Source organism: Dendrobates tinctorius, unplaced genomic scaffold, assembly GCF_039654945.1.
Source record: "Dendrobates tinctorius isolate UK_male_01 unplaced genomic scaffold, ASM3965494v1 ptg000065l, whole genome shotgun sequence".
Classification (NCBI taxonomy): domain Eukaryota; kingdom Metazoa; phylum Chordata; class Amphibia; order Anura; family Dendrobatidae; genus Dendrobates; species Dendrobates tinctorius.
In genome coordinates, this window is record NW_027361733.1 from 3,367,550 (window position 1) to 3,381,375 (window position 13,826).

Below are 13,826 nucleotides of genomic sequence, written 5' to 3' on the forward strand. Positions count from 1 at the left end.
AAAAACAGCTCACAATCTATTCTAATCACCCTTATATTGTATCCGTCTCATCATTACTGACCCCAGGAAGCGCATATGTTACTATTCTCATAAAACCAGGATCCCAACCACCCAGTAATATACTATCAGCAGAAGACGAGCTGTATACCGGTGACCTCTATGCGAGGAGCGCAGACGTCCCCTCATCTCTTGTCGGGGGGGATTGTTTCCTTGTTACAAGCATTAAAATCTAGGTCACCCATCTACTGGGAGGTGATGGATTCTGCACTTCTTGTGAAGCAGCCACAGCTCCTACTTCAGTTTCCTGGGACCTTGTGGACAAATAATCCCCACCGGACCCCCTCACTGCGGCTAAAGCGGAGGACATGAAGGAGGGGGTGAAGATGAGAAGACAGAGGTGACATTGACTGAAAACCATGAGTAAAGGAAGTGCAGGAAAAAGCACCACATATCACACTGTACAGAGACGTAGCCGGGGGATCTCCTGACCCCAATGCAGAATCTTTAATAGCCCCTTACATACCATCAGCCATTTATAGTACTGGTGTCTTCTCATGGGGCATGGATGCTACTACCAAAGCACCTATTGTGAAGCCACTGTACAGAAATGGCAATGGAATACCCCTCAAAAAACATAAGTCATCCCCATAAACACTCTACGATGATATAAAGCTCATAAATGATACATGGGACCATTGAAAGCACACACTGATCGTATAGAGACACTGAAGTGCGAGGCAGCTAAGCATCCTGGGCAATGTCGTGCACTGATGACATCATAAAGAGAGAAGTTACTGTTTGATGACATCACAGAGAGAGGAGTGTCTTCTTGATGACATCATAGAGGGTAGATTTGGCAGGTCATTTAGACTCGTTCCTGTTTATCGGTCAGCGTAAATGTACCCTAACATAAAAGTCCAAAGTAAAGGTGATGATTTAGCGGCAGGATCCCCGATACCTTTTGGAGTAGGGTTCGCATATTCATTCTCTGTTATTGGCAGAGATGGCATTGTATTGTTGCGCATGCTCCATTTCCACGGGGCAAAGGGCACTTCAGAGACCCATTTTCGGGATTGGTGAAAGTCCTAGTCAAAAGACTGAACATGTGCACAGGAATGTTTTTACATTGCTGTTTATTATGTCCATTTTTACAATGGTTTTTGGCGCCTTTCCAGGCATATTCAAGTCAGAATCTGTTTGAAAACAATCTTGTGTGCACTAACCCCAAGAATATAAAACATTCAAAACACTCCTTATATGAGAAACTAAGAGGATTACCCATAGAAATGTATAGGAAGAGTTTTCCAAGCATATCTGGGGAGGATTTTGCAGTGGATACACTTAAAAAACTCCTTAAATAAATCTGTGTGACCATAGTCTTCCAGTGCTGGATCCATCTGACCACAATGACTTTTACTGGATATTTTTTGAACATTTGAAGAAGATGAACAGTGATTCTTCTACTCTGAACTGTCGATATTGGTGCCGATGATGAACATATCTGAGTGGTACTGTAGATCAGGGACTGTTACAGTAGACCCCAGGTATGTGAGATGCTTCATCCTCAGCATACCCTTGCAGTGCTGCCATTATCAGGACAGCTGTCAATGAGACTGGTGTCTAGGGTCTCCGTACTCATCCATTGCTGGAGCAAGCCGGAGGATAGAGGCTCATTTCATGGTTTCGGTACCATAGACTGATAAACAGAAAATCGACTCTGGTAATGAAGAGACAGCCAAACTCTTCACAGGCCAGTATTATAAGTTAGCCAGAAAAGATCAGGGCTGAAACTCACAAGAAGCTCACAAAAAAGTGCCTGCTTGTAGTTCTACTAGATCCATCATGTTTTGTACTGCGGGTAATTGCTGGCTGATGTACTGGATCATGGTGGTTCATCATGAAATTGATGTGGGAGAGATAGTTCCACAAGCATTTTGACCTGTAGTATGGCGTACAAAACAGAACCATATTGTGCAGAACCGTATTGTGTGGCTGCTCAATTCGGAAAGCTGAGGTTTAATTTCATGGATTGTCATATGTCGTGGAGCGTATAGCCATCCTCCATGGACTATAATCTCCAAGCTCACAGCGATTAACAGATGCCCATAACATGGCAGTACCACCCGGTCCACATTCTTTTGCTCAAGTTGGCAGGAAGGAAAGGTTAGGCTTCCTCGCCACCCGATATTGGTGATAACCAGCCACACGTGGAGTAAAAGTACGCTCTTCTTTTGGCCTTCGTCTGACTATGGTGCCCCATGGATATGTATGTTAGGAGCTTTCACAGGATACCCACAAAATATAGACAACCATCATAATCTGAACAGGGATTGTCTTGTATCGAAACTAGAACTGCTATTAATACATCTATCTGAGGGAATGAGAAGATTGTTCCTGCAGCCTCAGTGACTCCTTAGGATGGAAACTTCTTAATTACTGGTTGACATCTTTAGCTGTCATCTTCCCTGTGATGGAGGAGTCAGACCTGGCCAGGTGGTGATATTTAGTGCTGTTGCATTAGGCTGCAGATCTCGTACATCCGTTGACTTTTTGCCAGACACTAGAATTGTGATTTATGTGTGGTTATGTGGTGGAAAGTGCGGTCTCGTATCAAGAACGAAATATGTACAGGGTTGACCACATCCAACTGCTGGACAAGGTTTTGTTTCCCTGGGATCACTTCCTGGCTTACATGGCTCTATATAGCAACTGCAATCCTATTACACTTACCCTTAGCTGTCCTCTGCTGAGCAACAAAATGAGCTCTGCAGAGCAAGCGGGCCAAAGGAATTGCTGAGGCTACTGGAGAAAAGGTCCCAGCGCCATCCCCTGTAGCTCGTGGGTGGGAGACAGATTATTTTGGAAAATTCAATATAGCACAAATCAACGGTGGGGACACATGCAACGTGTTACGGGGAACATCTCCTACCTGAAACGTGTGCCTCACAACAGCTTGTTCTGACACGTGTCCTGGCATAAGCAGTGTTAACAAATGACTACCATGATACCGGAAATGGTCACTGTGTGGAGAGGACGGCCCATACCTGTACGTACTAGTCTTTGCTGGCTACCTTTATGAGGATGTCTGGCCTTGATTGGTGCAGATTAATCCGGGTTGTTTTGGGGATGCATTGTGAGTGACTTCTCCTGCTCCTTGTCTTCTGTACGTAGACATCATATGTACGGTGATCATGAATGGCAGGGTCATGGTCAAATCTATTTTTTTTTTTTTTTGCGTTGGTGTCTTGACAATAGAAGAGGTGCCAGAGCCATCTGGCTGCTTCATCGGGTAAAGCAGATTATGGGCCTTGTGCGTATGTGGACAGTTCAGCGAGGTCTCGGAAAAGCCAAGTCTTCAGTGATATCTAAAGCTGGACATCCAGCAAATCAGTAGCGCACAGCATATCCTACACTTTTGTGGGGCACTTGTAAGACATTTATGGGAGCAACGTAGGCTTGCTTTTGGGATGAGAACGAGCAATTTTAATGCCTAATGTGTGATCTTTTTGTTTTATTTACACGTACATGTATTAAATCCCAATGACTTCTAGTTAAACAGTGTGGAGGTCTGAGCCCCAAAAGGTGGACTTTGGTGGAAGTGGCATTCTCTTAGGTCTCCAGTTATTTTGACTTTGCTCAAGATGGAAAATCTTAAGCTATATTCACATTGGTCATTTTGCATCAGATTAAAGGGAATCTGTCACCTATTGTTTTGACTATCAGCTGCCGACACCGCCATCAGGGGCTTATCTACAGCATTCTGTAATGCTGTAGATAAGCCCCCGATGTAACCTGAAGGAGAAGAAAAACGAGTTATATTATACTCACCCAATCAGACCAAAACCGGACCCAGACCGCCCCTGGGTGAGTATAATATAACTCGTTTTTCTTCTCTTTCAGGTTACATTGGTGGCTTATCTACAGCATTACAGAATGTTGTAGATAAGCCCCTGATGGCGGTGCCGGCAGCTGATAGGCGAAAAAATAGGTGACAGAGTCTCTTTAACGTATGTGCCAGGAACACTCTTTGGCCTTCATCTAACTAATGGAGCCTTATGAAGACATTAATCTTCCCTGCATGTACGCTAAACATGAACTTAAAATGTGACGTGAACATGCAACTATGAATAAATATGTCCTAGAGATTTGCCACAGCAGCAGTTGCTATTTTTTGCTTGTAGCCCCTAATGAAGTAAGACTCCAGTTGACTTGTATTTGGGGGATAATCGGATCACCAAGACTGTAATACAGACCAGTGATAAATGAGATCCCCGGCACAGGAGGCAGAATATAGCAGCATTGACGCCACTCCCGGGATAAGAAGATCATTGTGATCTTTCTACTTATAGGTGTAAGTGACAATGAAGCTTTAAGGGCAGAGATTCCACAAGCTGCAGGATAATGAGGCCTTCAGTTCATGCTCATAGATCTAAGAAGTCTTCATCACACGTCTCAAGGTGACAAGTCCAGTCATGGGCAACCGATAGAGCTGAGAAACCACTTTCTATGGGTGGAAACATGAAAATTGCTCCATGTTGTGCCAGCTTGCTTCAGTAATTGCTAGAGGTAGATGGGCAGCTACGACCTTCGCTGAACATGGATCCTGTGGAGAGGTGGTGGCACACCTAGGCAAGATTATAAAATGTTCTCTACTTGGGACAATCGCTGTGTGTTAAAATGGTTCCTTGCTAATCATAATAACTATTCCCCCTGAACTGTCCAGTGGTTGGCTGCAATCTGTGGGGAAAAATGGCAACAAATGTTTAGTTTCCCAGCAGCGCTAGGACAGGAGAACTGAAGTGTGCAATTAGCTGTGTGTGATGCAGAACAAGACAAGTCCTCCAGAGAGGGAGACAGTCTTTATGCCTCCTCTGGCCAGAGGATGAGGATCCTGAACCAAGGAACACCTCCTAATAAGGTATTTGCAAATGGGTTTTCTAATCTAGACAACCCCTTTAACGTTATAATCTGCCGATGCAGGGCTTACATAACTGGAGGCTAGGAGTGCCCAGAACTCACAGGCTTCCCTTGCATTGAAGGCCACATGCTTGTTCACAAGGTTGTACAGTGACCACCCCACCCCGTTTGATTAATCACTTATCGACATGACATAGGTGTAATGTTTACTGTGCTCCTGTAGAGAGCAGAGTAGCTCACACCTGTCCGCTCCATGACCTTAATATGTCAGTTTTCAGGCACATGTAAGCATTTTATAATTAATGTCCACCACGGGGAACAAAAATAACATGATCAAGTCTAAAGATCCCTATGGTGGTTTATCATGTAAGATTGATGTGGGAGAGAGAGTTCCATTAACAATAATACAGTGACCAGAAAATAACTGAGAAATTTGGTGTGGGGGGAGGGGGGAGGAGTTTCCTTGGTGTACATATGGTTAAAGTTTTAATCCCTCTTTTCAAATGTATAATTATAAGTTTATACACTGATCACTTCATACACCTTTCAATTTTAAATCACCAGTTAATGCACCTGTCAGTAGCAGCAGTTATCAGGTCATTGATCCATCGCTGCAACAGACATCAGTTTCAAGCACCCTTCAGTTTCAACACCATTCAGTTCATACACACTTCAGTTCCAGTAGTCTTCAGTTCATAGACCCTCTAGTTTTAACAGTCATCTCTTCATACCCCCTTTGGTTGCAACAGTTATCAGTTCATACACCCATCGATTGCAACAGTCATCATTTCCAAACACTCTTCAGTTCTAACAGTCATCTCTTCATACCTCCTTCAGTTCCAACAGTCTTTAGTTCATGCACACATCAGATCCAACAGAAATAAGTTCACACACCCATCAATCGCAACAGATCTCAATTCACACACCCATTAGTTCCAACAGATATCAGCTCATACATCCCTCAATTTTAACAGATATCAGTTCACATACCCATAAGTTCCAACAATCATCAGCTCATACACTTATAAGTTCCAACAATCATTAGCTCATACACCTATAAGTTCCAACAATCATCAGCTCATACATCCATAAGTTCCAACAATCATTAGCTCATAGATCCATAAGTTCCAGCAGTCATCAGTTCATATACACATAAGTTTCAAAAGATATTAGTTCCTACACCCACCAGTACCAAAAGATATATTGTACACCTGTGAGTTGTAACAATCATCAGCTCATACACTTACAAGTTCCAACAGATATCAGTTAATACACCACAATCCGTACAAACAGAAATAAGTTAATATATCCATCAATTCCAAAAGATATGAGTTCATACACCCCTCAGCTCCAGCTGTCTTTTTTGTTCCTACTCCTGTCAGATCCAATAGTCAATAATTTCACCCAATTTTCTGTTCACACAATATGTTTATACATTGACTTGTTCATATGCCTGACAGTTCTGACATTTATCAGTACATAAACCCACTTATTACTAGTTATCAGTTCATGTGTTCTGCTCTTCATATGTTCTGCTCTTCCTATTGTCATAATAAGTTCATACATCCATTAGTTCACACACTTACCGGCTTACTTGCTTTTCCAGTTCATGTACTCGTCAGTTTATAAGCTTGTTAGTTCATGCAGTCATTGGTTCATATGCTCGTCCATCCCTTTAGTCATCATTTCACACTGTGTCCAATTTACTAAAACAAATTATGACTAATCTGTTCTTCTCTGTTTTTCTTGCAGATATTGGCAATCATTTCTATCTTATTCATCGTCTTATCTACAATTGCCTTGTCACTAAATACCCTTCCAGATCTACAAGGTATCGATGAGTTTGGACAAACGACAGACAACCCCCAGTTGGCACATGTGGAAGCAGTCTGTATCGCTTGGTTTACAATGGAGTACTTGCTGAGATTTCTGTCGTCGCCTAACAAATGGAAGTTTTTTAAGGGACCACTTAATGTCATTGACCTGTTAGCAATCCTCCCATACTATGTCACAATATTTCTCACAGAATCAAACAAAAGTGTACTTCAGTTCCAGAATGTGAGACGGGTGGTCCAAATTTTCCGCATCATGAGGATACTACGAATCCTGAAACTGGCCAGACATTCAACGGGGCTACAGTCTTTAGGGTTCACATTACGAAGGAGCTACAATGAACTTGGGCTTCTCATTCTGTTCTTAGCTATGGGAATCATGATCTTTTCTAGTTTGGTTTTCTTTGCAGAAAAGGATGAAGACGATACAAAATTCAAAAGCATCCCGGCATCCTTCTGGTGGGCTACCATCACCATGACTACAGTGGGCTATGGCGATATCTACCCCAAAACTCTGCTGGGTAAGATAGTTGGCGGGTTGTGTTGCATTGCTGGTGTGCTGGTGATCGCCCTTCCTATTCCCATCATTGTAAATAATTTCTCAGAGTTCTACAAAGAACAGAAACGTCAGGAAAAAGCCATTAAACGTCGAGAAGCTCTGGAAAGGGCTAAGCGCAACGGCAGCATCGTTTCCATGAACATGAAAGATGCCTTTGCCCGCAGCATAGAACTGATGGATGTAGTGGTTGAAAAGAATGAAGATGAGACCGGAAAGAAAGAGAAGGTGCAGGATAACCATTTATCCCCCAGCAAGTGGAAATGGACAAAGAGAACCCTATCCGAAACAAGTTCTAACAAGTCTTTTGATACAAAAGAACAAGGCTCTCCAGAAAAGACTCGCTCTTGTTCCAGTCCACAACATCTCAATGTTCAGCAGTTGGAGGATATTTACAACAAAATGGCAAAAACTCAGTCACAACCAGTTCTCAACTCCAAAGACTCCAACCAGTCTGGAAAAAAGGCAGAAGAGCTGGAAATGAGACACATCCCTTGCCCACCTATACCACTGCTAACCACTCACAAGGAGGGCATCGTTGATATGAGGAGCATGTCCAGCATAGACAGCTTTATAAGTTGCACTGCTGACTTTCCAGAATCTAGTAGGTTTTCACACAGTCCAATGGCAGTTTTGCCGTATAAAACAAACATAAATTCAGGACAAGACACACCTAGTGATCGGCCACTCTCCATGGATATCAGTGGTGAAAGCTTCACTCAAATCAGCCCAAGGGCTGAGAGGAATCGCCATTCGGCATATATTTTAGAAAGTCCAAAAAGTCTGGTCAAAATGAAAAACCCCCTCATGCTAAGATCTTTGAAGGTCAACTTTTTGGAAGGTGACACGCGGACATTAGTACCTGCACCGAACATAATGAGCCCTTCTGAGCACAGACTGGGGCAGGGAAAGTTAGATAGCACTTACTTCTCTGAGCAGTCCATTCGTAGTCCTGAAACGTCTCAGTACACAACGGCTAGTGCAAGAACGCCGTCCAGGTCTCCTGAAAAACACATGGCAATAGCTTTCACTTTTCATGATGCTAATGTAAATAAGTACATAGATGCTGACACAGATGACGAGGGTCAGCTGCTTGATGGCTTAGATTCTTGTCCCTCCAAACAGTTGCTGGGCACTATGAGCCCAAAATTTAACATAACAAATAGTGGTCATCGAAAACAAAGGGAGACCCTTCACAGAACAGAAAAGAATCACCTCGAGAGCGTTGCTCTTGCAACTTCATCACGGTTCCTAGGACACAACTGCATTTACTCTTCAGAAGGGATTACTGGAAGTAACAGGGGGAATATGGAGCCTGTCAAGATGGACAACCATATTTCACCAGAGGTCCATGTGTTACCAGGTGGAGGTGGACGTTCACACACACACGAGCCCCGGATGTGACACAGGCAGGAATGTTCATACATGCACCATGAGCTTCTGCATGGCCTCCTTTCACACTGACTGATGGCTGGTCTGCACCATGCTGGAGATGGCACTGACAATTCTTATTGATTTGATCTCCTTTACTGAACTTCTTTCTTGAAAGCCATTGTGACCAAAAATACCCTAGTTAAGATGTCCTGCTCTTTATGTCATTGTATACACTGCGTTCATTCATGGTGAAGGGACCTGTTATTGAAACATCTCATTGTGGTCAGTGGACACCACATTTATGGGGAGCACATGGCTGAGCTCCTCCGCTGTCTTTCAAGCTCACTCATAGTGCGTTGTAACAGTTGTCGTCACTGGTAGGAGATTGTACTGAGCATTGCTCTTGCTCCTGCTGTTACTATCATTCAGCATTTCTAGTGGAATGTTCTAGAACCTGTGTGTTCTAGAGCGGAGGGTCCTCGTCACGTTTTCTACAGCTGTAGCTGCACGGGTCCTTCATATCTAGGGATGTCTTTCTTTTTCTCATTTTTTGCACACTGTCGGCTGGAGGAGCTGGAGCCGCAGCACTTTAAGTAATAGTCCCCTTCATTTGTGCCTCTATGTTCTTTTGTAAGGAATGACTGCTAAGAGTGGCCCCCGACGTCTCACCCATTACTCTGGGGCCCTTGTGCTGCTATTGTACAGTGGGTTTTGCGGCTCTCAAATTCACTCCTTTAGTTTTCTACCATTTTAAATTATTCCAATGACCAGTACAGACCCACTTCCCCCCACCTCTTGGCCCCCGCCTGTGGATGTATGGTGCTCTCTAGGTAATGATGATAGAGATTTCCTGGAAGAGACCACCTGCCTCCTTATCCACCTCTAGCTCTGTCTATGTAATAAGTAGAGAGATCTCTTACACAAAGCACACAGAAATCTTATCATTAGTTCTAGTTTTCTGAAGGACAGTCACATCCATAAGTGGCAATCACCAAGTGCCAGTGAGCCACCAGTATAGGAAATCTTGGGACATATAGGCAACCAAATATTCTAAAATTCTGGCACTTCTCAGAACTAGATATGATGACCTACATGTAACAAAATCCTCTGCTTTACTTACCATACACTCAACTACTTTCGCTATCCTCCAGTGCTGCACTCATAATGCTGGCTCATGCACATGATCGTATTCTTGGTCCAAGTGCAATCAGACAAAACATTGGTTTGCACTCTGACCAATGATGTCCCAAAAAAATTGCAGCATACCCAACTTTGATCCGATATTGGAATTGCACTCAGCCATGCAAGTCAATGAGTCTGTGGAAAATATCAGACTACATCCAGATGACATCTGAATACAGTACAATTTTCACTGACTGTCAGAATAGATAAGATGGAGAATTTTTTCTTTCTCATTTTCTCCTCATCCAAGAAAATTGGATCACACTCTCATCAGTGTGTGATTGACATAGTCAACCCAATTCTCTCTGATGAGAGAATATACACTCATGTGATCCTAACCTACCATTGTGATGTCATAGGCAGCACATTCCCTATTTACACATAACGATGATTTTATTGCTGACGAGAACGATCCAGTCACCCAATGAATAAGCAGTTTGCTCATTCATCGTGTGTTGGCATCTGATACAAGCCGATAAATTGGCAAACAAGCACTAACTCCCGATTATCGGCTGGTCTAAGTGAGCCCTTTACATTAATTTATTCGCTTATATAGCGCCATTGATTCAACATCGCTGTATAGGAATCAACATTAGGGCTCACAATGTAAATTACATATTTTTGAGTGTGAGAGGAAGCCCACGCAAACACAGGGAGAACAACTCCTTGCAGCTTGCAGATGTTGTCCTTGGTGGGATTTGAACCCAGGACCCCAGAGCTGCAAGGACTGGTGGTTATGGCTGTATCTTTGTAGCGCTAACCACTGAGCAATCAAGGTGCCCTACATCTATAATATAATGCTAGGAGCGTCACTTTGTCCGAAACCTTTATAGACTGCGCAAGCGCGTCGCGCCTGCGCAGTCTGGACCCCTGGACCCCGCATCCAGGGATGAGGATTGTGGCCCAGGAGATAGTGGTAAGCACTGAACACATACCACGATCTCCAGCACAACAAATGACAGAGCGGGATAGGAGCAGCACATGACAGGATGGGGGTGCAGGATGGGAGCAGCACATGACAGAATGGGGGCGCGAGATGGGAGCAGCACATGACAGGATGGGGGCGCAGGATGGGAGCAGCACATGACAGGATGGGGGTGCAGGATGGGAGCAGCACATGACAGGATGGGGGCGCAGGATGGGAGCAGCACATGACAGGATGTAAGCACCATATGTCAGGATGGGGATGCAGGATGGTAGCAGCACTTGACAGAATGGGGACGCAGAATGGGTGCAGCACATTACAGAATGGGGGCGACATTACAGGATTGGGGCGCAGGATGGGAGCACATGACAGGATGAGGGCACAGGAAAAGAGTAGCACATGACAAAGATGGAGGCGCACAAAGCAGGATGAGGGAGCAGGATAGGGGCTGCACATGACAGGAAGGGGCGCAGGAAGGGAGCAGCAAATGACAGGATGGGGGTGCAAGATGGTAGCAGCACATGACAAGATTAGGGCGCAGGATGGAAGCAGCACATACCAGGATGGAGACCATATACCAATATAAATGCTCGCCACCCGGCGTAGAACGGGTTCAATAGCTAGTGAGTTATAACCAGGGATGCAATCACAGTTCTGCTCTTACATCATATCTTATGCTCTAGTCACATTTAGAGCTGCACTCACAATACTATTCATAGACCCTTTTTGGTGTAGATTACACAGACAGGTTTTCATCCATGATGAGCAGCAATCGACAATGTAAACTGGGGGCGAATGGCAGCACATTCCTAATTACTCGGGACATCAACCATAATCATCTAGGCTGCATTTAAGATGCAATAAATCAACAAACAAACATTTTGCTAATTAATTGGCAAATCTCTGGCATCCCAGTGATCAGAATCGAGTGTTCTTGTGAATACTCGTTGGGCTCATTATCGGCCAGTCTCACTATATACCCATACCTACAGCTTTACCAGCGTACGATCGGCTGTACAAATAAAACATCCACCCCAATTGCACACCTATTCCACCTACCACTGTCTTGACCCTGACTAAGATCAGTGAAGGGTAAGTAAAGCAGAAGGAAGGTTCCATGTTTGCAGAATATGGAACTATTCCAATGTGGCTACTACTCGAAGGTGACCATGAAATTCTTAACAGGAGTCTGTATCGAAGCCATAAAGTACATAGCGACTGACCAACTCCCCGGGGAGTCCTGCACACACAACCAAAGCATGCAAACCAGTGAGGGGCAAGACCAGTAGAAAGACCAAGGTCTACTGATCACGCAGAAGAAAGATGTTTGTGGTCAGAGAAAATATACAAAAGGTACTAATGGTCACACAAAGGTGACGGGCAGGGCCAGCATTCACACAGAAAATGAAGGTGTAAGGACAGAATTAATGGTCACAGAGGAAGTGTCAGTGGTCCAGCAGGAAACCAGCTGGAGGGAGAGGATTTGAGACTAATAATAAGGAGGGTGGAATCAGTGGTTACACAGAGGGGCTCCAGTTGTCACACAGACAAGTCGGAACTAATGGCGGCCAAAGAGTGTTGTAAGTATTGTATTGTAAGTTGTCTCAAAGGGAACTGAGGGACAGTGGTCACAGGTCACATAGAGGATGGAGAAACTGAGCCAATAGTCACCTAAAAGGCCAGAGGTCACCTAGAGGATGATGAGGTGCGGCCAACAGTCACACAAAGTAGACAAGTGGCACCAAATCCCTTGAAGATCATCATATTTCAGTTCTCGCAGCCGAGGTAACAAAAGATTTATTTTTTTACATAGTCATTCAAATTTTATTTTACATAATCTATATATAAAGAATATAAAAACTGCGATGTGAGTCGTTACAATGTGTTGCCAACATGGCCGCAGACATATGTGATGTTTTCTGTTTCCTCGTGAGGTGATGTTAAGAAATCGTTTAATGTCTGCAGTCACAATGCACACACAGCGGAGACCAGATAGACGATATCCAACTGCTGCTGCATTTTTCGTTACATATTGAGGGCCCCTGGTGGAACCTGGGAATGGGGCCAAGACTTTAGTCTACAATGTAGAGGCCTGCAGTGGAGAAGTCCTGTCCTGCCTCACAGTGGAGCCACAACATCCCAAGGCACAGGGCTCCCCATGCCGCATTGATTTCAATAGTTCCAGTGAATCACGGGCATGTGTTTGGCCACTGACACAGGCACACGAGGCACCTTGGGGCATGTGTTGTGGATGTACACAGCACTAAGTGATAACATGTGAAGTCTGGGGTCACACCAGCAACTACAGAGTGGTTTTCTGGCAACAATCGAGTGAATTTCATTTCTTTAATGTGAAAAGTTCAATTTCTGGTTGTTTTTAAGTCCCATGATGTGTGGTCCTACATCCTCCGGAGAACATGGACTCGTCCTTTGTAGTGCAGAGCCGAGCTGGAAATGAGACCCTTGTAGCCAATAACGTGGAGGGAGAGAGTGTCTTGTGACGGGACTGTTATCATCAATATATGCAATATGTGTCACACGTGTTCGCGTTGGTCAGACGTGTTCGGGGCTCTTCGGCTGCTCTGTTTTTTTTATTTCCTCTTTGTGGAGAATGGAATCCATGTCCTTGTCATGTTTAATAATGAATATTAAATCACAAATGATGCTCAGTCTGATCATTACAGAAGGACTTGTTCTTGGGAGTAGTTTCCAGATGACAGCATCCTTTCTCCCCCTTGTAGCACCGTGACCAAGGTACATGACGCCAAGCATGCTCACCGTACTGTCGATGATGTACAGTGCTCACATTATTCTCCTTTCTTGCACTTCAAGGCACTGAGCATGCTCACCACACTGACCCGTAGAACATAAAGGTGGCCTCAAACTAACTACACTTATATTGATGACCTATCTTAGGATAAATCAACCATATACCGGTAGGATCCAGCACCCCCTGGATATTGAAAATCAGCTCATCTTTAAATATTAGGAACTGATCTGTAGTACCTGTGAGTGGCCAATAAAAAGTATGACCCGGTGG

The 13,826-nt window shown here is 44.1% G+C and overlaps 1 protein-coding gene across 1 annotated transcript in view; it reads left to right on the forward strand.

The window, feature by feature from the left end:
* The window catches only part of KCNB1 (potassium voltage-gated channel subfamily B member 1), a 179,960-nt gene extending 166,510 nt beyond the window's left edge, over positions 1–13,450 (forward strand). Inside the window, exon 3 of the mRNA XM_073580516.1 lies at positions 6,670–13,450. Coding sequence (XP_073436617.1) covers positions 6,670–8,709 — 2,040 coding nt within the window. The 3' untranslated portion in view covers positions 8,710–13,450. The remainder of the gene's footprint in view (positions 1–6,669) is intronic.
* The last annotated feature ends 376 nt before the right edge of the window (positions 13,451–13,826 follow it).